This window comes from Sarcophilus harrisii, chromosome 5 (genome assembly GCF_902635505.1).
Source record: "Sarcophilus harrisii chromosome 5, mSarHar1.11, whole genome shotgun sequence".
Classification (NCBI taxonomy): Eukaryota; Metazoa; Chordata; class Mammalia; order Dasyuromorphia; family Dasyuridae; genus Sarcophilus; species Sarcophilus harrisii.
The window spans coordinates 263,223,940-263,248,787 of NC_045430.1; the positions used below are offsets into that span (position 1 = coordinate 263,223,940).

Genomic DNA, 24,848 nt, shown 5'->3' on the forward strand with positions numbered 1-24,848 from the left:
AACATCCTTGATTCTAGGTTTGCTCTGACAATTCTGGAATATTTCATACTTTAATGAGTTATTTCTATTCCTAACAGATCTTACTACTTAGAGATGGAAACATTACATTTCATTGATCTTCCTTCTGCATCTTCTAATTTGTCTACGAATTAGGTAAAGAGCCTTCTCTATTATTTTCATTCTCTTCCTCTTGACTGCAGCCCCCAAAACAGTAGCAGCAGCAAAAACATCATCTTCATCAGGAAACTTCATGTTTCCAAGGAGCTCCTGAGAGAAACAAAGATTCAAGTCCCAGAAAACAGCATTTGGTTTGTCTCCCAGAACTTAGGAGTGCTCACCTATTGCATTAAGTGCTGGGAACCAAATGCTAGAACAACAAGAAGCACAGGAGCAGGAATGATGTTATAATCATATGATGTCTATGTTCCAATGGCACATACTTATCAAAGAGATGAATGGAAATGTAAAATTAAGATTTCAATGCCAATTAATAGTAGTGGAAGTGGATTGTACAGATATGATGAATCAGTGATGAGTTAGTTCTCCTTAAATGGTCATTCTCTCAACCATAAATTCATCATCACAACCCATATGCCATCAGGTATTCCTAATCTGGGATATGCAGATGGCCAATGGTGCCAAGAGCAATTTATCAGATGGTATAAAGAATACTTGGCAACAAATCTAATGATCCCTCTGAAATAATTTAATTGATTTTATTTCTGATGTGCATCAAGGGGCAGTGAGGTAGGCTAAAGAGATAAAATATCCAGTCTGGAGTTGGGAAGCTTTAATTTCCTCTCTTCATGTCTATCCTAAGACACAGTAGCTCTGTGACCCTGGAAAAGTTTGCCTCAGTCTTCTCAGCCCTGAAATGGATTGGTGAAGGAAAGGGCAATTTCTCCATCACCTTTGCCAAGGAGATAGCAAATGAGGTTACAAAGTTTTGCAGTGAAATAAAATGAACAAACAATGGCAAAAATCATTATAAGTAAAAGATCACATTTATTTCATTTGACATCAAATAGATTACAAAGGAGGGTACTGAAATTCTATGGGGATGGACATCGAGAAAAATTCAAGTCAGCTTAGAGAGTGGAAAACCAGTCTTCAGTTGATGATCATGGAGTCTGTCTGTTCCTCATCACTGAGTAGGTGATCCTTCTTCTCATCCAAGGGGAGGCTGGAAATGGAAGATGTATATCCCTGGAGCCTGAGATGGGTGGAAAATTCCTCCCTGAAGAAATGCTTAGACACATGAATGGCAACAAGCACAAAGATGAGAGTTTGCCAGGCAGAGATTCATGGGACCTGGATTTGTTCCTGCCAGTGGGGGGCCAGGGGAAAAGACAGGAATAACAGGCTTTCTGAAGAGAATAGGGTAGAACTTGTAAATGAGGGAGTGCTGCAGAATGTTGTAAAAGGAAAGAGTGCCAGGGGCATGTACCAGGAACACCCCAATCCTGGGCATTGGACCTTTCACTCGATGGTTTAATAATCCAGGATAAGTCTGTAAGTAGTAATCCTCTTCCTTCTTGATACAGCGAAGCAGGAAGACAGGAGAACCGGAATTCACATTCCTTCCCCTCCTTCTGTGCACATGTGGGGTGTAGATCCCCAGGATCCACTGAGGAAGTTGAGTCACATCTACCTCCCAGTACTGGCTGCCTGAGCTGAAGGCCTGCTCAGCAAAGACATAATGGTGAGGAAAGTCATCAGGAAACTTGGTCTTCACCTGCCAGCCTTCTCCAGCTTTGGCACTCTTGAGATCCTCAGAAACAGTCACAGAGGAATCAGCTGATATGAGATCTATGGTGAGGTCCACTCTGTATCTGTTGAGCATCTCGATCAGGCCAGGAAGGGGATATTCTCTCAGTTCTGGGGTGATAGCCTTGGCCCTTCGGGACAACACAGCCTCACATCTTTCCAGCAGCTGATTGCCATCCTGTAGTAGATCCTGATTGGCTTGGTGGCCCTCTTTCTGTAGCTCTAGCTTGAGCTCCTGAAGGGTTTCCAAATACTGGGATAATCTGTCCTGGCTGGTCTTCTGCGCTTGCTGAAATCTTTCAAGTCGTTGGAATTCTTCCTCCATCAGCAAGTGGTGCAGTTTGGAGAATTCTCCCCTCATCATCCAATGCCAATCAGTTACAGCTCTCTCCTCCTGAGCAAGAAGTTGCTCATCTTCCTCCAAATGCTTCTCCACACGACTCCGAATGTGCTCGAGCTCCCTCCTGTAATTGTCAACAGCCTCTTGCATAGGGGAGATCTTGTGAGCTCCATGCTCTGGGGTTTCACAACATGTCACACAGAGTGCTGTCTGGTCGTCTTCACAAAATAGTTTGAAGAGTTTCTTGTGAGTGACACACTGGCTCTGTCCTTCAGTGCTCTGCAAAATCTTGGAGCTGAGCTCTTTGCCCAGCTCAGTCAACTCTGCTAGGCACCTGTTCACTAATGGGATCTTCCTGTCCTGGGAAACTTGCCTGCATTCAGGGCAGGAGAAAGCTGGGGCTCCAATTCTCCAGCTGGAGGAGAGACAAGCTTTGCAGAAGTTGTGCCCACATCCGATGGTGACAGGCTCACAGAAGTAGGCCTTGCAGATGCTACAGGTGATCTCACTCTGCAGTTCCTTCAGATTTTCCACAATAGCAGCCATTCTCTCTCTCCAATTGCCTGTAGTCTGCAGCAGCCAGAGGAAGAGTCTTCCCTTGCAATGAAGGCAATGCTTCTGAGCAGGAGGATGCTCTCTTTTTATAGGAGGTAGCCCCACCCCTTAGATCCTCCCACTGAAGGTGTGAATTCTCTAGGTTTGGAATCCTGCAGTGCAACCTGTTAACTCTTCTTGGTGGAGGCCAAATAATTTTAATACAACTTGGTGGAGGTGTAGCTTCTGGGTTCACACTTCTGGTTAGTTACTTTTGATTGAAGTGAATGGTTTCCTGTGTCCCTGATGGGGAATGCTTTGAAAACATGGAAGTTTGGCTCAGTGGATTTTGGAATCTGGCTTGTGCACAGACTTGCTGTAGACAAAAGACATTGAAAATTACTAAATAGAAGCTAGAAAATATTGTAAAACTACAAGGTTATTTATTATTTTCAGAATTACAACAGTTTTCCACACTATTTTTTTTTCCAATTGATTGTAAAAATCAAATTTTGGCTTTCATATTTTTTAAGTTTTGAATTTCAAATTCTCTCTTTTCCTCCTTAGCTTCCCCCCCTCCTTGAGAGTGTAAACTAGCTAATGCTGATCCTACATGTCTTATCATGTAAAATCTTTTAATCCAAATTAGATATATAATGTATCTTTAAATAATTCAGACTACCATGTAATTCATTTAATTTTTATAATCACAAACCACAAGATAAAACCTTTATGGGTTTTTACATTCTTCTGAGAATATATCATTTTCCCCTCTCCCCATTTCCCACTCTTTTTCAAAAGGGAGCTTTTCTTTTTCCATTCATTTTTTTAAAAAAATACCAATTAGTATCATGAAAAGCTAGATTCAAGACAGAAGGAGTTACTTTATAAGTCACTTAAAAGTAAAGGGAAGTTTCTCAGAGAGATGCCCAGAAACTCTGACCTATAGTAATCAGAGTATCAAAGTTTTTGTATGGAATCTTCTCTGAATTGCCAAGATCCTTCTTTCCAAGCTAGATTCTACCAATGTATTTATATTTTTATTTATAAAAACCTATCTCCAGAACCTAGCTCAGTGACTAAGTGTGCTTAAGAAATACTTATTGACTAATTGAATAACACTCTGAATGGATATCAGGGAACTAATATTGGAGGAGAGGGTGTATGAAATGTCAATGATGCATCTAGGTTGATTAATTGTTAAAAAAGTTCTCTGCTAGATCATGGGGAAGACCTCCATGTATGAAAAAAAATATTTATAGCAACTCTTTTCATGGTGGTAAAGAATTAGAAATTGAGGAATGTCGATCAATTGGGTAATGGCTAAACAAGTTGTGGCATATGAATTTGCAAATATTCAAATTGCAAATGAAATATGCATTTGTGATATATGAAAACACATTGTGCTATAAAAATGATGGGGTCATGGACTTCCAGAAAACCTGGAGAGTCTTAAATGAATTGATGTAAAGTGAAGTGAGCAAAACTAAAAAAACATTGTATACAATGATCCAAGACAATAATGAAAAATCTTATCTACATTCAGGAAAAAAACCTGATTAAGTCTGAATGCAGATCAAAGTATACTTTTAAAAACTTTATTATTTTCATAGGTTTTTCTTTTAATCTTTTTCTTCTTTCACAACATGAATAATATGGAACTATATTTTATATAATTGCAAATATGTAACCCATCTCAAATATCTATCAATATATATCATTATTTTTAAAAAGAACACACTTAAAAATGAAAATGATGTTAGCTGATAATTCCATTTATGAGGAAGCAATTATTTATGTATGTGTGTGTGTGTGTGCGCTTCCTAATAAAGAAAGTGATTTTTCTAAAAAGATGGCTTATATCCTTGAATTCCCTTTGCAAGGAGTGAAACATTGACTTGATTCATGGCCACTATCTATGGATGAGACCAGTTCCTGTAAATTGATAAACTCTATAAAATAGAAACTTTTAATATTTTTTTTTATGTTATGAATCCTTCTGGCAGTCTGATAAAGACAATAAACTCCTCAAAACAATTAAATTCCTGAAAACAAAAATATATGGTTACAAAAGGAAACCAATTATATTGAGATGCAGTTATGAAAAACTAGAAGGGAGGAGAGGACGACAGAGAGGGAAAGAGAGGGAGAGGGAGAGAGAAGGAAGAGAAAGGGAGAAGGAAGGGGAGAGAAAGAAAAGAAGAAGAAAGGGAAAGGGAAAGGGAGAGGGAGAGGGAGAAGGAGAAGGAGAGGGAGAGGAAAAAAGAGAATTCACCCATCCAGGTTAAAAATCCTTGCCAAATAATTTTAATACAACTGTAGAATTCAAAATAATAAATTATTGACATTCCTTTGTCCATTCATTTATTCATTAAACAAATGTGTTTAATCTGAAGTATGCAAGACAATTTATATTTCAGACAGGATTTATTTCTAGGTAGCAACTTAACTAGATGAAAGCTGAGATACCTTCTAAATCTGTGATTCTGTGAAGACACAGTCTCTGACCTTCAGGAACATCAATGAGTATAGTCTAGTAGTCCTACATAAAAGTAAGCATGCATATGTGTACAGGCTGTTGCACTATGAAAGAGCTGAAGTAGTCATCCAGCATGTGACAATAGCATAACTGAAAGTTGAACACGAGTTCACAATAACCCTAATCAAGGAACAAAATATCAAACATTGGTCCAATTCACCATTTCTCCACAAATTACTCTTCCAGTGCCCCATCATTGGCATATGAAAGGAACTTAAAAGACATCAACAGGTAGATGTATAACTAGATAAAGAAATGCACCGATTATATATGGCAAAAGGGTGATCTCTGGACTCTAAAAGGATTAAGCTAGTATATTTTACCAAGATGGAAAAGTTTCAACCATAGAACTGGTAACAAATAACATCTTTTTCAGGACCAGCCTACCTAAATAGGAGGGGTCTGGTTCTAGTCAGCTGCGGCAATCAGTGTAACAAAAATAAATACCAAATGGTTCCCAGTCCTACATGGATGCTTTCTATTTATTTCTGCACTCATGAAAGCATGATAGAAAGAAAAAGGCTGGAGGTGGGGTGAAGCTAAATTTTAGCTTAACTTTTAGGATTTAAAATTCTGTTCTTTACTCAGTGATTGAATGGACATAATAATGAAAACTTTAACCATATCAGTGTTGACTGTCTTGTCATAACTGAAAACAAACCTGAAGGAAATTGGAGTCATACAACCATAAGAGGTACCCTAATGAAAGTATGAGGAGAGAAATACAGGCTTTTACACATGTCATTCTAAAGAAGACCCTATCTTAACAGCATAAAACTAGCTGAAAGATGGAAAGCAGACTATATCTCAATACTCATCAACTGTTGTTATTGTCAGTTCCATTCCAGCCTCAGCTCAGGTGTCTTTCCTCTGACTATTCCTCATACCTGGAATACTCTCCCTCTTTTCTCCTCCACCACCTAATTCCCCTGTTTTCTTTCAAAATGAAGTCCAAATTCAACTATTGCAAGAGGTTTTTCCTGTGCTCTTTCACAATTAGTGTCCTCACTTTAATAATATTATCTGCCTTTGATCTGTATATATTTTATATGTACAGAGTTGTGTGTATGCTATTTCTCCCATTAGAATATGAGCTCCTTAAGGGTGTGTACTGTTATTTGTCTCTCTTTGTTTCCATACTTCTTAACATGGGCCCATAGTAAGTTTGTCATAAATGCCTGCTGACTGGTTAGTGGACTAAAAAATATCCTTGATTTGATGTCTTGACTATTTATTTCCTTATTTGCTAGAATTGCTGCAGAGTTAGCAGTCATGAAGCAACAAAGCAAGTGAATAATTAATGCTGTAAATAATCTAAAGGACAAAGGATAGTTGTATTTTGGGTGCAAAGTCAGTTGCAACATCTATCAATGAGAAATTGTGACAGGAAAGGAATTTAAATAATATCACAAAGAAGATGTTATCAGATAAAGAAATAGGCTGGTTATTTAGCAAGAATAAGGGATAAATAGTGGAGAACACACTTGCCTCATTGGTCTCCATACAAAGTCAAGAAACATTGAGGAAGATTCTTATCTCCTCCATATATGTGGGGGATTTATGAGAAGACAAGCAAAGAATATATATAGATATAAATATAGATATATCAGATATAATGAGAAGCCATGGATAGGTCATAATCTTCACCATTATCATAGTTCCCACATCAATAAGGTCATAGACCCATTGAAATTTCCAACAAGAAAATTCTGTGGCATATACTTCTCTTTTCCAAGCTAATAACTTTTAAAAATACATGCTGTCTTTATTACAATCACTACTAATCATAAATAAATGAAACTATTGAAATTAACAAGAATATTTGAATTTCATAAATATTGAATTTCAAAGAAAACATCCATACTTAGGCAAAATTTATCTATGTCAAGACTTCTAGAAAAAAATTAACAACAATTCACAATAGAATGGAAACAAAAACCAGTCCATGATTTTTGTAAATTATTCTTTAAGAGATGTCAGTCAAGACTTCTGGCCAAGATGGCAGAAATGACACACACATCTACTTAATTTCCATCTTTGCTCTCAGAATTTATTTCATGACAAGCCCCGCAATTTGTGATTGACTGAAAAAAAACTCACAAATAATTACCAACAAAAGACATCCTTGAAATTTGCCAGAAAAGGTCTGTTTTCAAAAAAGGGTGGGGATCGTTAGACCAGGCACAGGCTGAGGGCAAGCAGCAGCAGCTACAGCACAGCAGGTAGCTCATACTGAGCAGACCGGAGGGGGGTGGGGTATGACCTCAGGTCTCTCTGTGGGGAGAGCTTCACTACAGTATTGGGTACTTTGTCTTGGCAGCAATACAGTAGACAAGCAGAGAAGCTAAAAACAAGGGGGAAAAGACTATAACCTCGAAAAGCTCGGGTCTCTTGGGATCTGGCCACACCCACCCAGAGCATCTCGGCCTGCTCTCAGAGTCTCAGAGCACAGATGCAGCACAGCCATTGCTGTCCTGCTAGTGCCTCGCTGCTGCCCCCAGCAGTCTGTAGAGAAAGTTTAGTAATATCATCCAGACCCCCCTTCCCCCCCAAAAAAGTAGACTGCATTCTCTATCCCTAAAAAAGCTATCAATATTAGTGTCCAATTAAATTTTTTGCTCATTTTGTCAGAGAAGAATCAAAGAAAACAAACTAGCAAAAAATTTAAACAGACCCTAACTATTGATAGCTTCTATATAGAGACCAGACTTTAAACCCTGAGGAGACTAAAAACAGGTTGTCTCCAGATGAATCCCCAAATGGGGATATGATCCAGTCCTCAACACACAAGACTCTCATAGGAGAAATTAAAAAGGCTCTCAGAAGAGAGTTACAAGAAAAATGGGAAAAGAAAAGGAAGCTTGGCAAGAGAGTCTGTGTAAGTCATTCCAATCATTTAAAGATAAAGTGGATAAAGAAATCAAATCCTTGAAAAACAGAATTAGTGAACTGGAAAAAGAAAACAGCTCTCTAAAAAATAAAATTGATGAAATGGAAAAAAATTCCATAGAACAAAACAATTCACTTAAACTCAATTGGACAATTAGAAAAAGATATAAAAAAGTGAGAAGAAAATACTTCATTGAACATCAGAATCGAACAAATGGAATTCAATGATTCCAGGAGACACCAAGAATCAGTCAAGCAAAACAACAACAACAACAAAAAAAAAAAAAAAAAAAAAATGAAAAAAATGTCAAATGCCTTCTTGGGAAAACAAGAGGCCTGGAAAATAGACCTAGGAGAGACAATCTGAGAATTATTGGAGTCCTGAAATATATGATGAAAAAAAGAGCCTGGACACTATTAGAGAACTGCCCAGAAGTTATAGAAACAGAGGGTAAAGCAGAAATTGAAAGAATTCATAGATCACCTACTGAAAGAGACCCTAAAATCAAAACTCCAAGAAATATACTGGCCAAATTCCAAAACTATCAGATGAAAGAAAAAATACTGCAAACTGATAGAAAAAAATCAATTCAAATATAGGGAAGCCACAATAAGGATTACTCAGGATCTAGCAGCATCCACATTAAAGGATTAAAGGGCCTGGAATATGATATTCTGAAAGGCTAAGGAACCTAGTATGCAGCCAAATATAACTTACCCAGCCAAAATGAGCATCCTTTTTCCAGGGAAGAAGATGGACATTCAACAAAATAAGTGAATTTCATCTATTTTTGATGAAAAAACCAGAAGTAAAAAAAAAGTTTGATCTACAAATATAGAACTCAAGAGAAACCTAATAAGGTAAAAAGAAATCTTAGGATTTATAATTCTGCTATAAAGATATATAAAGAACACATGTATACTTTGTTCTAGAAACTAGAGGTGGAAAGGAAATTGTACCTGGAAAAAGATAAAATGGAGGTACTGCATCTCACAAAGAGGCAAAGGAAACCTATTATATCTGAGAGAAAGAATGGAGGGAGATGAACATAGTGTGTATCTTACTGCCATCAGAATTGGCTTAAAGAGAAAAATATTAGACATATTTGAGATGATTTATGGTGACACTTCTCCCACCTCATTGAAAAATGGGAGGGAAAAAGTGAAAAAAGGAAGGAGTAAGCTAAGTGGAAGGGAATACAGGAATTGTGAGGAAAAGGAGTAAGGTAGGAGGAGGAACTCTAAAGTGGGGGAGGAATACTAAAAAGGGAGGGCTGTGAAAAGTAAGTGGTGCTCACAAGATTACTACTGGGGAGGGAGGTTAGGGGGAAGGAAAGAAAAAAAACATAAGCAGGGGTTAACAAGATGGCAAGTAATACAGAACTGATAATTTTAACTATAAATGTGAATGGGGTAAACTCCCCCATAAAGAGGAAGCAGTTATCAGACTGGATTCAAAGCCAGAATCCTACAATATGTTGTTTACAGGAAACACACCTGAAGTAGGGCAATACACACAGAGTAAAGGTAAAAGGTTGGAGCAGAATCTACTATGCTTCAGGTGAAATAAAAAAAAAAAGCAGGGGTAACCATCTTCATCTCAGATCAACCAAAAGCAAAAATTGATCTAATTAAAAGAGATAAGGAAGGGCACTAAATCTTGCTAAAGGGTAGCATAGATAATGCAGAAATATCAATATTAAACATATATTCACCAAGTGGTGTAGCATCTAACTCTCTAAAGGAGAAGTTAAGAGAATTGCAAGAAGAAAATAGACAGAAAAAACTATAATAGTGGGAGATCTCAACCTTGCACTCTCAGAATTAGATAAATCAAGCCACAAAATAAATAAGAAAGAAGTCAAAGAGGTAAATAGAATACTAGAAAAGTTAGATATGATAGATCTTTGGAGAAAACTAAATGTAGACAGAAAAGAATACACTTTCTTATCAGCAATTCATGGAACCTATACAAAAACTGACCATATATTAGGACATAAAAACCTTAAATCCAAATGCAGAAACACAGAAATAGTAAATGCATCCTTTTCAGATAACGATGCAATGAAAATTACATTCAATAAAAAGCCAGAGGAAAACAGACCAAAAAATAATTGGAAACTAAAGAATCTCATACTAAAGAATGATTGGGTGAAACAGCAAATCATAGACATAATTAATAACTTCACCAAGAAAATGACAATAATAAGATGTCATACCAAAATGTGTGGGATGCAGCCAAGGTGGTAATAAGGGAAAATTTTATATCTCTAGAGGCCTACTTGCATAAAATAGAGAAAGAGAAGGGCAATGAATTGGGCTTGCAACTAAAAATGCTAGAAAAGGAACAAATTAAAAACCCCCAATCAAACGCTAAACTTTAAATTCTAAAAATAAAAGGAGAGATTAAAAAAATTGGAAGTAAAAAAAAAACTATTGAATTAATTAATAAAACTAAGAGTTGGTTCTATGAAAAACCCAACAAAATAGATAAACCCTTAGTAAATCTGATTAAAAAAGGAAAGAGTAAAATCAAATTGTTAGTCTTAAAAATGAAAAGGGAGAACTCACCACTAATGAAGAAGAAATTAGAGCAATAATTAGGAGTTACTTTGCCCAACTTTATGCCAATAAATTGGGTAACTTAAATGAAATGGAAGAATACCTTCCAAAATATAGCTTGCCCTGATTAACAGAAAAAGAAGTAAATAGACTAAACAGCCCCATTTTAGAAAAATAAATAGAACAAGTTATTAATCAACTCCCTAAGAAAAAAATCCCCATGACCAGATGGATTTACATTTACATCTACCAAACATTTAAAGAACAATTAACTCCAGTGCTATATAAACCATTTGAAAAAAAAATGGGGATTGAAGGAGTCCTACCAAATTCCTTTTATGACACAGACATGGTACTGATACCTAAACCAAGTAGGTTGAAAACAGAGAAAGAAAATTATAGACCAATGTCCCTAATGAACATTAGGATTAAGACATTAATATTAAATAAAATATTAGCAAAAAGAATGAATTATATAAATGTTAAACATTATTATTAAATATCCCTTCCATACAAAAAGTAAATAATATTTTACAGATGTAAGTATTAAACAAATATTTAAAGACTTTGTGATTTGAGCAGCACAGGATTTCTGGAATGGGAAGTCTCTTCACTAAGACAGGTTGCATCTTGTCTATAAGAAAGCTATTAAGAGCCAGAAGAAAATTTTGAACCACATTTCCCTGCCCCATGACCATTATTCAACATTATCTTTGTCTTGCAATTATTGTTTTTCAAATATATCAAAATTCTCTTGTGAAAAATTAAATAGAAATTTACTTATTCTCACTCAATCTGTAATCGCTCTTTGCCATTATATATTTTTCATTCGTTTTATACTTATAACTACTATCATTTGGATACCCAATTTTTTTCAAACTTTAAAGAAGTTAAAAATAATTTATACCCCTATTTGAAAACATATAAAGGTCTGGTACTTATACAGGGGTCCTCAAACTTTTTAAATAGGGGGCCAGTTCACTGTCCCTCAGACTGATGGAGGGCTGGACTATAGTAAAAACAAAAACTTTGTTTTGTGAGCCTTTAAATAAAGAAACTTCATAGCCCTGGGGGAGGGGGATAATCATCCTCAGCTGCCACATCCGGCCTGTGGGCCATAGTTTGAGGACCCATGCCTCTGGAAGAATCATTTGGGGCTGAAAATCCTGGTTCAACAATAGACTAGAACCCCAGATTTAAAGTTAGAAGGGATATCAGGGCTATTTTAGTCTGACTTTTATTCTACAGATGAGGAAACTGAAGCCTAGTGCAGTGACTTGACTAAGGTTACCGAGAGCTAAACCATATCAGGATTTGAGCCCACCTGTATTTATTATAAACCCAGTACTCTTTTCCCTGTACTACCATGGTATCCTTATACTAGAATCATGGAGAAACAATTGTAAGCTTGGTTCCCAAATTTCTCCAAGTCTGTCTTTGAAAAATCCAATTGGAATTGAAACTTTCCCATCTAAGTTGGCTCACGTCTGTATTATTCCCTGGTTTGGGGAAAATATGCATACCTTTATGAAAACACAGACACGCTGGTACTTTTTGATTCAGCACCACTCTAATTCTCAATCTATTTTTCATGAGTTTTGGAATGTGTTATTCAACAATCATCTGTAAAAATAAAACCATCTGTTAAACTTCAAAACATTCCACGATATCAGACAATGGGATCTTTCCACCAAAGACATTTGTTCCAGGAACTCTGTGAAGACTACTTAATATAATTTACTTTTGGATATGGGTAAAACAAAATTATGTAGAGCTAAATTATGAACTGAACAGATCAAATACAAAGACAATGACTTACTTAAAGTACAAATATAATGTGCAAGTCTGGCACTTATGGGTTCATTTCTGGGTTTTCTATGCCACACATAAGTTTAATTGATTTGTAATAATATGTAATGTAATTCAAACTTGATTTCAAATAAGTTACATTATGATCTAGCACAAAAGGTAGTTTCTTTGTTTTCTTTTGAGGGCAAAATAATAAGAATATGAATAATGGCTTTGAGGGAATGCTATTTTAAATAATGAATTTTAGAGAGTACTCAGTCCATCTGCCTGATACATTGGTAAAAGGAAGGTGGATGAATACTTTATCCTGAACTTATCATCAACTAGCCTCAGAAAAGTATACCAAAAATATACTTTTTTTAGGTAGTTGGTACTGGCGTTAAACTTAAGGTAGGTAGCCACTTAGTGCTTTTAAGCCTAATTTTTATTGAAGTCTTTTATTAAAGAGCCTTTTTTCCATTTTAAAGTTTTTAAAGCTCATTTGCACATGTTTAAAAAAAAAAAAAACCTGAAACTTTCTTCATTTAAGTTTTGCATGTAGATCTCTATGTTTTCTGATAGAATTTTCCATATAAACATACCTTAACTCTATCACACATCTGATGGAGGGAAAAGTAAAAGAGTAAATATAGGGCAGCTAGGTGGCGCGGGGGATAGAGCACCACTCCTGAAGTCAGAAGGACCTGAGTTCAAATCTGCTCTCAGACACTTAACACTTCCTGGAGAAGTCGCTTAACCCCAATTGCCTCAGGGGAGAAAAAAAAAAAAAAAAGAGTAACTATACTCTATCTTAGCGAATGGCAGGCTCTTCAGTTAATATAGGCTCCAATAATAAAATGTCCTTTCAGAATCATCAGGGAATTGTATAAAAATGAAGTTCCCCCCCCTTCTAGAAGATTCCTTCTAGAGGGGTAACTATAATGATTTAGAAGATTGACCAAAGACTCTCAAAAGATTCCTTCTAGAGGGGTAACTATAATGATTTAGAAGATTGACCAAAGACTCTCAAAAGGTCCTGACATTTGAATTTGAATCTGGACAAGGGAATGGGTTATAGCCAAGGTCAAAGGACTCATGATCTGAAGAAAATCATTATGGGAAAAATAGAAGGAGTAATGGGTTTGAATTTTGATGTTTTCACTGATTATTCAATCCGATGATTTTTAGAAAAATGCTTCACTCCTTCTGATCTCAATTTTCTTATCTGCACAATGAAGAGGAAATGTTGTAGGATTTATTCCAACCTAACAGGAACATCTAATTCCAAAACAAAGGCATCAGAATTCTGGAAGAGTTTTCTTTACTCCTCAGCCCCTTGCCAATCAGGACCTTCCAAGGTTTTAGTTATATGGATTCTCAGGGTTTATCAAGTCACACTTTTAGGATGACTTCTATAAGAATCAAGGATTCTCTTGAATGGGATGGATAATTCACTCAAATTCTTTACTTAACTCACATCATCAATGGAAGGAAAATTTGGGTGAATACTCACCGAATATGATGCTTCAACATTCTTTCCCTTTCCTAATACAACATAACCCATGATGACAGAGGAGAGACAGTGAACAAGAGTATTTCAGGGAAATCACCAGCCATTTCTATTTTACTTACAATTCTCCAACAATTTCCTCCAACCAACTATGTCACTCTGGCAAAACTTCATTATGAAGTCTCCTCCCTCTGAATTAGTAACTGTCACCTCCAAGAGCCAAGATGGAGGAGTAAATAGTGAATCACTGTAACTCTCCCATGTCTACTTCCTGACAACCTTAAAATAGTGCACAACCTTAAAATACAAGTCCTTGAGTAGTGGAATCAGTGGGACAAAGTAGCTCAGGAAACTTTGAGAATTGACAGGAGGGGTCTCACTCACTCAGGTAAGGAGGGAACCCAGTCCAAAAAATACCCCAGCAAGCCAGCAGCAAGCCCCACTTCACCAAACCAACAGGAGATTCTGAACCCTAAAATGGAAGGGGGAGTGACTGCCAACACCAGGACCCTCTATAATCTTTGGCATGGCCAGCACAGCCAACAGGTTCCAGTACAGTCAGACTTCCACATGTCTTAGCACAGCCTTAGACAAACAGGTATCCTCTAGATGCTACCACATGTTTCAGTGTTGCTCTGGGGAAATGCAGAAATACATCCCTGGCCTCAGCATGTACCAGACACCACTAGCACCCCAGCACCAGGTAAGTGACCAAAACCCTAACTCGGTGCTAGCCAAACAATATTCCATACCCTCAGTCATTACCAGACACAGGGGCCCTGGTGGGCCTCAGGGCAACATCAGTGCAGAACCAGGTAAAGAGCCACGACCTGAAGTCACTGGCACAAGAATCCCGAGACATGACTCTTTCTACCTGGGGATCAGAATTCAGACTTAAAAGAAAGGGGAAGAGAGAGGGGAAAAGAAATAAAGAACAAAAAACAAGACAGAGCGACAGAGCGAGCGACAGAGCGAGCGACAGAGCGAGCGACAGAGCGAGCGACAGAGCGAGCGACAGAGCGAGCGACAGAGCGAGCGACAGAGCGAGCGACAGAGCGAGCGACAGAGCGAGCGACAGAGCGAGCGGGGAAGAGATGGGAGGGAAGCAAAAAACAAAAAAAAAAAATCTGACCATAGAAAATTATTATAAGGACAGGAAAGACCAAGACAGACTAAGAAGAGGATAACAATGTCAAAATATTTATGAACCAAACCCCAAAGAAAAATAGGAAGTAGTCTCAGGCTTAAAAAGAATTCATAGAAAACACAAATGAAGAGTTTAAACTCATACAAGGAAGAAAACCTGGAAAAAGAAATGAATAATGCAATAGAATTGTGAAAAAAGAGTCAACATCTTAGAAAACTAATTTAAAAGTATAAATGATCAAGTGGAAAAGGACATACAACAATCCACTGATAAAAACAATCTCCCTAAAAAGTACAATAGTCCAAAGGGGAAAGAATACAAAAATAGTTGAGAAAAAGAAAATCTTAAAAATAGAATTGGGCAAGTGGGAGCCAATGACTCTATGAGATCAGCAATCAATCAAACAAATGTATATGAATGAAAAAAATAAAAGAAAATATAAAATATAGCATGGAAAAAATAATTGACCTGGAAAATAGACCTAATACAAACAATATCAAAATCATTGTACCCTCTGAATGCCATAATAAAAAGGAGTATCACAATAGCATCTTTCAAGAGATTAATAAAACCTGCTCTGATGTCAACCAGAGAGCAAAATAGGCATTGAAAGAATTTGCTCATCACCTCAGGACAGAGATCCCCAAATTTACTGCAATGACTATGATAGCCAAAACACAAGAACTGTCAGGTCAAGGAAAAGGCAAATGATCAGAAAGAAAAATTCATATTTTGTGTAGTCACAATCAGGATTACACAGGATTTAGCAGCTGTAGCATTAAGGGGCTATGATATTCTGAAGGCAATATGATATTCTGAAAGGCAAAGAAGCTAGGAATACAACCAAGAATCACCTACCAGGAGAAATTAAACTTAATACTCTAGGGAGAAAATAGTCATTCAATGAAATATAAGGGTTCATGTTTTCATAAGAAGATCAGACCTAAACCAAAAACCTGAGCTCCAATATCAAGACTCAAGAGAAGCTTAAAAAGGGAAAAAGATAAAAGAAAACAAAGGATTCACTGGAGCAAAATGGTTTACATTCTTATGTAGGAAGATGATTTAGTTCTTAAAAATTACATCATTAATAGTACAACTAGAAGGAATATATATAGAAGGTACAGACATAAGATGAATTAGAGAGAATGACATAAAAATTAAGATATTAGAAAGAGGAGTACACTGCATGCAGAAGAAAAGGAGAGGTAGATTAAAATGATGTAAATTATTTCACATGAAGAGACACAAAACACCTATTAGGGAAGGGTAAGATGGGAGTGTTAACAATGGTCATAGTTTGAACCTTACTCTCATTTCTATTGACTTAGAGGGAATAATATACATAATCAGTTGAATATAAATCTATTTCACCAGAAAGGGAAATAGGAGGGGAGGTGATTAAGCAAAGATTGAGATGGGGACAGAAAGAAGGGAGGTGAGATCAGCAGAGGTGGCAGAAAGAAAACACTGGTGAGGAGGGAAAGGATGAAAGAAGAAAGAGGGCAAACAGGAGGAAGAATATGATGGAAGGAAATATACAGTTAGGAATCATAATTGTAGATATAAATGAAAGGAACTCTTTCACAAAAGGGCAATGAAAAGCAGAAAACCAGAATCCTACAATATTTTGTTTGCAAAAAACAAACAAACAAAACAAAAAAAAAAAAAAACACACATTTAAAGTAGAGAGACATACATGGAGTAAAAGTAAGGAGCTGGAACAGAATTTATTATGTTTCAAATGAAGTTAAAACAAAAAAAAAAAAAAAAAAAAAAAAAAAAAAAAAAAAAAAACCAAGAATAGCAACCCCGAATTCAGACAAGGCAAAAACAAAAATATACCTAATTAAAAGAGATAAAGAATAAAACCACATCTTACTAAAAGTATGGTAAAAGTTACCATAGACAATGAAGCAATATCAATATTAAACATACATCTATCAAGTGATATAGCATCCAAATTTTTAAAAGAGTATTTAAGTGAGTAACAAGAAGAAAGAGCAAAACTATACTAGTGGAGTGACTCAAAGTGTTCATTCTCAGAACTCCTCCCAGAAATGAAATAAGAAAGATATTAAGGAAGTAAATAGAATACTAACAAAATTTGATATGACCTACCTTTGGAGATAATTGAATAAGAAGAGAAAAGAATATACTCTTTTCTCAGCAACACCTACACTTACACCAACATAAAACAGATCCTGGACATAAAATCTCAAAAATCAACTGCAAAAAATCATAAATATTAAATGTACTGTTTTTTGGATCGTAATAGAATAAAAATTACATTCAGCAAAGGGCTATGGAAGCACAGAATAAAAATTAATTGGAAACTAAATTATCTAATCATAAAGAAAAGTTAAAGAACAAATCATAGAAACAATTTCATTTCATTAAAGAGACTGACAACAATGCGACAATATATCAAAATTTATGGGATGCAGCCAAAGCAGTACTTAGGGGAAATCTTATTTCTCTAAATTCTTACATCAACAAAATGGGAAAAGAACTGATTGATGAATTGAGCATAAAATTAAAAAAAAAAAAAAAAACTTGAAAAAGAACAAATTGAAAATTCTCAATTGAGCTCCAAATTGGAAATCCTGAAAAGCAAAGCTTATATTAACATATTTAAAGTTAAAAAAAAAAACTATTGAGCTAATAAATAAATCTATGAGGTGGTTTTATGAAAAACAATAAAGTAGATAAGCCATTTGATTTATTCAATTTTTAAAAAGAAGAAAACCAAAAATTCAGCATCAAAAATGAAAAGGATAAAACCACTACCAATGAAGAAGAAATTTAAGCATTAGGAAATATTCTGCCCTATAATTTTCCAATAAATCTGACAATTTGAGTAAAATTGATGAAAAGTTATGAAAATATAAATGAAAACATAAATTACTTTAATACATCTGGAAATAAAAAGCCTAAATAACCCCATCCTAACAAACAAATTGAACAAGACATTAATGAACTCTCTAGGGAAAAAATTCCCAGGACCATATTCGTGAGTGAATTATCCCAAACATTTAAAGTCAGAAGGGAATAAACTCAAAATAAACATACATACATAGTCCAATCCTCTTTTTAAAAGCATGCCAGAGACTCTATTTGGCCCAGAGAACTGACTCATCATGATCTTTTTGTATTTTTTCTTCCCACAGTCCTATTAAACTTGACCCAGCATCCAGTGGCCCAATCCCTGAAGGCTTGATTCTCTATCAGCTGTAGAAGGTTACTTAGTTAGCTGAATTAATCCTCAAAGATACATTATCTTCACCTTACACTTGTTTTCTCCAGATAGCTGCTGTGTACCCTCCAGCTGGTGCCTAGTAGCCAAGATACTATTTTATTCCTTTTGAGTATGTACAACTGCTTGTTGTCATAATGTCTGTGGTGGGGCTTCCCCAAATTAGCTTTGGAGCAATAAAGTCTTATTATATCAAAGGCCTGATTCTTTCAGTGTCACTGATTCTGTTAGTGACCTGACAAAAGTCAAGATGACTGGCAATGGCCTATAATGCAGTGGATGACCATTACATTTTCTATGTCTGACCAAGCTCCTAACACAACATGATGTCATAACCCAGAAGAAGTGCTTGTCTCCTTAAGAAGGTTTTGACACATAGTGAATATTAAGAAATATTTCAAATCAGTAAAGAGTAATAATTGTAATAGCTAACATTTAAAAAGGCTTTAAGTTTTATAATGTTCTTTTTAGTCATTACCTTAGCTGATATAGTAGGTCTCTGAAGTAATATTATCCAGTTTTACAAATCAATAAATTAAAGTGATTAAAGTGATGAAGTTGGTTTTCCAGATCACAAAATCTTGATATTTCAAAAAGTTTTCTAAATATAGTGAAAAGCTGAATACAATATCTCACCTTTTGAAACAAATACAATTCTGTTCCTCAAATCTGTCCAAGAAAGGCTGAAAAAAGGAAAATGACAAGTCAAGCTCATTATTTAACAGTAATTATAAAACATGTTAGAAAAAAGTTGGTAAATAAAATATAGAAATATATTTTCAAAATAACTATTGTGATAGAACAGAACTTACAGATGGAAAATAAGAATATTAGAGAAATTATTAATGTAATAAATATCAATAAGAATTTTAAAATCAATTTTTAACTACTGAAAAGGTTTTAGCTAAAAAAAATGCACGGATTTGGTCAACTAACATTTATTAAGTGCCTTCTATGTTTTAGGGACTGTCAAAAATGCTGGATATATAAAGAAAAAAAACAGAAAAAAATAGTTCCTTCTCCTGAGGAGTTACCACCTCAGGTCACCTCAGGTTACCACTCACAGTCAACAAGGAAAGGAGAGAACAGGAAAACAATCATGTTTCAATGAAATTGATACATAACAAATTGGGAATCATTTCATAGAAAGGACACTAAGTTTAAGGAGGACTTGAAGGCTTCTCAATAAGAGTGGGATTTTAGCTGAGACTTGAAGTAAACCAAAAAAGCTTCTTTCAATAAATGCCCATTTATCGATATTTTATATCATTTCAAGAAAGGAGAATAGAAGGATTTCTTTCCTTGTTGTGATAAAAGTCATCTAGATGGAAACAAAAACTATAACTTGAAATTTATTTAATGTTGCTTTGCTTGATGTTGCTGCAAAGCCTTGGTATTCCTAACTTAAAGAGAGACTAGTAGAAGAAAATGTCTTTCCCATAGAAAACTGCTTTCTTCAGAACAGAAGTGTTTATACTACTTACTCTTACCAATAATCTGTTGACCAATATTGCAGACCAATATTGCAATCAATTACCCCCTGACAGTTGCTAAATTTCAATTGTTTTAGCTTGTATATCTCCATTATTGTGTCTATTTTGCTTACTGCTATTAATCTCCCAACTCCATTTATCTTCTTTAAGATCCTTGCTTGTTAATTTTTTTCCTTTTTCAAAGAATATAAAAATATTTAGCCTTGAGCAATGAAACCAGAAGCTCCTCCACAGTATTCTTTCCTGTGTTATAAAAGCTCTTCCTTTTAATTATAAGTAATAAAGCTATTATAGTGCAAAGAATAGGGTAGTAGGCTTGGAAGCAGGAAAACTCATCTTCACGAGTCCAAATCTGGCTTTAGACACTAGTTATGTGACCCTGAGCAAGTGCTTAACCTTATTTGCCTCAGTTTCCTCACCTGTTAAATGAGATAGAGAAGAAAATGGTGAATCACTTCAGTATCTCTGCCAAAAAAATTTTTGGCAGCTAAGTCAGGAAGTCTGACACCACTGAAAAATAATTTAACCATAGAAATAAAGCTCCAGTTTGAGTAAATTGTAAATTGCATTGTTGATTAATTTTTTGACAATAGAAAGTGGAGAAGCTTTGGAGGTGTTCCCATTTTAACAAATGAAGCAAAGTTGTCCATTATGCAATGTTAGCCATGGCAATAACTCAAACTAAATAAGATTAACGATAAATGAGCTAAAAAATTGTATATCCAGTAGCCTAAAAGAACAAAAAATAAACTCGGAGAATAAATGACTAAGAAAGAAATTGTTTATAAGATACAATCCTGAAAAATCTACTGTCTTTCTATGGGCCATGAATTATAAATCACCAAAAGGTGATTTAGAAGAGAGATGCCACTGATAAAAATGCCAAAAATCTATAAAATATACAGACATTAGGTTGCTATGATACTGAGAGATATACAAAGACGATTTTAGATGACTTTAAACAGAACTTAGAGGAGAACTGACCAATTAAATGAAGAATAAAAGTGCCACAAAGTCATAAAATTTCAGAATTACTAAGTATCTGGAGCAGGATCTAGTCCAACCTATTCTTGATTTCATCAATAAACATTTATTTAGCATCCACTAAAGAAAAACTAGCAGGAAAAAAAGACTTCACCATGGAAAAGTCTGTCTGAAATTAATTTAATTGTGATTTGCTTGATATTATTGCAAAGTCTTGTGGATAGTATTTCTAACCTAAATCCCAACAACACTTAGACTGGGGATACCAAAAAAAATTGTCAAAATAAGCCCTGCTATCGAGGAGCTCACAGTCTGATAGGAGACAAAACATGCAAAAAAGTATGCTCAAACAAAATAAACTTTAGATAATCTTAGGGAGAAGGCACTGACATTTAGAAAGACTAGAAAAAGGTTTCTTGCAAAAGATGGGCTTTTAGTTGAGACTTGAAGGAAGCCAGAAAGTGAATGTGGGAAAGAAGAGATGTTCAATGAAAATGCATACATCCAGAAATGAAGCATGTCTTATAAGGGACAGTAAGAACAGCAACATTGCTGAATTCCATAATAAGATATAAGATTAGAAAGGTAGGGAAAGTCCAGAATATGAAAGCCTTTAAAAGCCAAGAGGATATTTTCTATTTGATTCATAAAGTAATAAGAAGATATGCGAGTTTATTGAATGAGAGTGGGGAGATGGCATAGTCAAAACCTAACTTCATTTTAATAGTTAAATGAAGGACAGATTGGAGGACAAAAGTCATTGTGAAGCCTTCATTTCATTGTCTGCAGTGAGAGGGATTCCATTGCTTCCCAGAAGAGTCATCTTAATAGAACCATCCAATGGAGGGGGATATCTCTAATGTTCTGAATTTTTTTTAATTGAATTTAAATTTGCTTCTTTTCAAATTTCGCATATTGCTGCTCATTTTGCTTTCTGGGGTAAAATTAAAAAGACAGGAGTTTTCCCTTACATGGAAGCTCTTTAAATGCTAAAGACAATTATGAGGACTCCGTTCCTAAGTATTCTTTAATCAGGCTAAACCTATCCATGTCCTTTTCTGTCTGGACCTATTAGGACATGAACTTGACTGTCTTCTACATTCCAGTCAACCTCCACTTCATTTTTTTACTTGTTAATGTCCTTTATAAAAATATAGTACTAAGTATTTAAAAGAATATCCATATGATCTGACCAGGACATAGGATAGACCTAGGACTGCCTTCTTTCTGGTCACAAGTCTTCTCTGACAGCCTCAATTCACATTAACTTTTTAAAAATTCCATATCAATGCTATTATACTGAGTTTGCAGTGCACTAAAATTCATTCCCACACGGTTTAGCAATACCTCTCCCATTTTATGAAGTCTATTGTTTTTGACCTACTTACTTCAGGTATTGTGGTAAACAATGAGGTTATAAGGAGAAGAAAAAAATCCCTTCTCTCAAAGATCTCACAGTTTAATGGGTGAGACAACATATATACATCAATTTACAACCAAGATTTCTACAAAATAAATTGTGATAATGTCAGAGGAAAGACAATAAGCTTAAGAAAGACTAAGAAAGGCTTCTTGTGGAAAGTAGGACTTAGTTCAGCTAAGACTAGAAGGAAAAGAAGAAGGAGTAGAGATGAGTAGGGAGAGTTTCAGACATGAGGGGAGCAGCCAGTTAATATGTGAGTTGGGAGATGAAGTATTGTGTTTGAAGAACAGCAGTCATTGCAGAATACATAGAAGTAGATAAGATGTAAGGAAGCTAGAAAGTTAGAAATGGGTCAGATCACAGAGTGTTTTAAAAGCCAGCCAGGATTTTATATTTGATCTTTGAAATAATAGGGAGTCACCAAAGCTTGTTGAATGGCAAAGTCATACCTGTGTTTTATGAAGATCATTGTGACAACTGAGTAAAGGATGAACCGAAACAAGGAGACATGAGGCAGGGAGACAAAGTAGCAGGTTATTTCAATAGTTCAGATGTGAAATGATGGAGTCCAACATCAGAATACTGATAGTAACCTTCTCTGCTACTTACTATCTTTGTGACCTTGGATAGGTCAATTAAGCTCTTTCAATTGGTTTCCTTATCTGTAAAATGAGGGCTTTGGATTAGATGACTTCTAAGGTCTCTATGAGGTGTGTGTGTGTGTATACATGTGCATGCACATGATAAAATTTTAAAAGTCACAGAGCCAATATTCTTGTATTTCATAATTTCCCCAAATAATTTATCAATTTAATACATTTTTATCAAAATATCAGTGGACTACCTTGTTGACTGAGTAAAGTCATGATAAAAAAAGAAGTAAAACCATAAAGAACTATGAAAACAAATTTTGGCTAATGGAAACTTGACAGATTTCAAAATATACTATTGGGAATTACAATTTTTCTGATATTGCATAAAACAAAACAGAAAAATAGAACAGTGGACCAGATGGAAATATAGAAATGGAACTGAGAGCAAGGCATATAGGAGATTTGTGTTTGATAAGCCCCAAAAGAACCACATTAGAGAACAGCATCATTATTTTAATAATTTGTTGGGAAACTTTTAAAAATAAAAGGGTAAAACCATATTTTATCCCATACACTATAAGTAAATCAATAAAATATGTTAATCAACTACAATGAACTTTATAACTCAGCAAATCATCTAAAGATCTTTTCATCATAAAAACTGAAATAAAATAATTAATTCCATGGGAGAGAGAAAGAATCAATTTTATCCCTAAAAGAAATGAAGCTGATAGAGGGAAAATGTGTGAATTTAATAAATACGAAGAGATCTTACATGGCAAAAGAAATGTTTTCAAAATAAAAGGAAATGAAACCAATTTTGTAGAAAATATGTCTGTTAAAAATCTGACATTTAAAATCTGCAAGGAACTGTGATATATTTATAAAAACAATATTCATTCCCTAACAAAGAAATGGTCCAAGGACATGGAGGGATTATTTTTGAAATAGGAAAAGTAAATTATTACTAACCAAATTTGTTAAGCCTCTTTTATATTCGAGAATGCAAAATTAAACAATTTTAAGCTAAACAATTAAACACAGCAAGTGGGCAAAAATAGCTAGATGAGAAAAGTCCAACATTTTGAATAGCAATTGTGTTCAAAGACAAGTGACAGAAAATCATGAAATTTAAACTGAGAAGGTCAAATGAATTTCAGTGGCTTCAAATATAAGGTAGTGTTGCATTATGGTAACAGCCTACCTTTATAGTTAAAGGATTTGAGTTTGAATCCCACCTCAGACACTCATTAGTTGAACAATTCTGAACAAATTGTTTAATCTATCTTGGTCTCAGTTTCCTTCTCAGTAAATTAGGGATAAAAGTATCTGCTTTAAAACTAATAATTTTAAAGAAATATCTGTAAAGTGATTTGTGTATATATGTAATAAATAGTATAGCAATAGTATACAGTGTCTGTTATAAATTATTATTTATAGTAATAGTATAAATAATAATTTATAATAGGCACTTAATGTTTGTTGTTTATTGTGATTATTAATTATTACCATTATTCTTATTACAATGACAAGGATTGACCATGACAGAGATATCTCATTGATTTAAATCTGTGATCCTATGGTTTTCATCATTATATTTAGCTCCTTAGTACTAGAGAAACCTCAGCAGTGGTAGCTTTATTTCTCTGAGAGGAATGATATTTCAGCCTTCCTCTGGATGCTTTGCAATTGGGTACTTTAGCCATGTTTCCCTAGAACACCCAGCCAAGAACTCAGCTGAGACCAACAGATGTCTATCTACTGACTGATTTGTCTTCCTGAATTGAGGGTCTTGTGCCAACCAACCTGCCAAGCACCCCATGGTAACAGAGGCAAGTATCCCAAGGCTGGTCTCGTGGCAAGTTCCACAGTCTGTTTTTTGCACATAAAAGAAATTTCATAAATGCTGTTTAATTGAATTTGCAAAATCCCAGCTGTTCAAAAACTGGACAAGCTGTGTTATTGCCATATATGGGCAAAGGTTAGGGAATTATTTGGGAAATAAGACTAGTAGTCTAGGATG

The 24,848-nt window shown here is 35.1% G+C and overlaps 1 protein-coding gene across 2 annotated transcripts; it reads right to left on the reverse strand.

Annotated features, from left to right (window-relative positions):
- Positions 1-982: 982 nt before the first annotated feature.
- Positions 983-18,266, reverse strand: LOC100931686 (tripartite motif-containing protein 43-like). Of its 2 annotated transcripts, none has more exons than XM_003772042.2 (2): positions 18,153-18,266; positions 983-3,017 (listed from the first exon to the last, which is right to left on the reverse strand). In XM_003772042.2, the coding sequence occupies exon 2, from the start codon at positions 2,651-2,653 to the stop codon at positions 1,250-1,252; it is 1,404 nt and encodes a 467-aa protein (XP_003772090.1). In that variant the 5' UTR covers positions 2,654-3,017; positions 18,153-18,266; the 3' UTR covers positions 983-1,249. The 2 variants fall into 2 exon arrangements, with proteins under 2 accessions (XP_003772090.1, XP_031796239.1); XM_031940379.1 differs by having other exon boundaries at positions 18,149-18,266.
- Positions 18,267-24,848: the final 6,582 nt, after the last annotated feature.

Coding starts and splice junctions, on each gene's coding strand:
- LOC100931686 (XM_003772042.2), bottom strand. CDS start 2,653: ATGGCTGCTATTGTGGAAAATCTGAAGGAACTGCAGAGTGAGATCACC.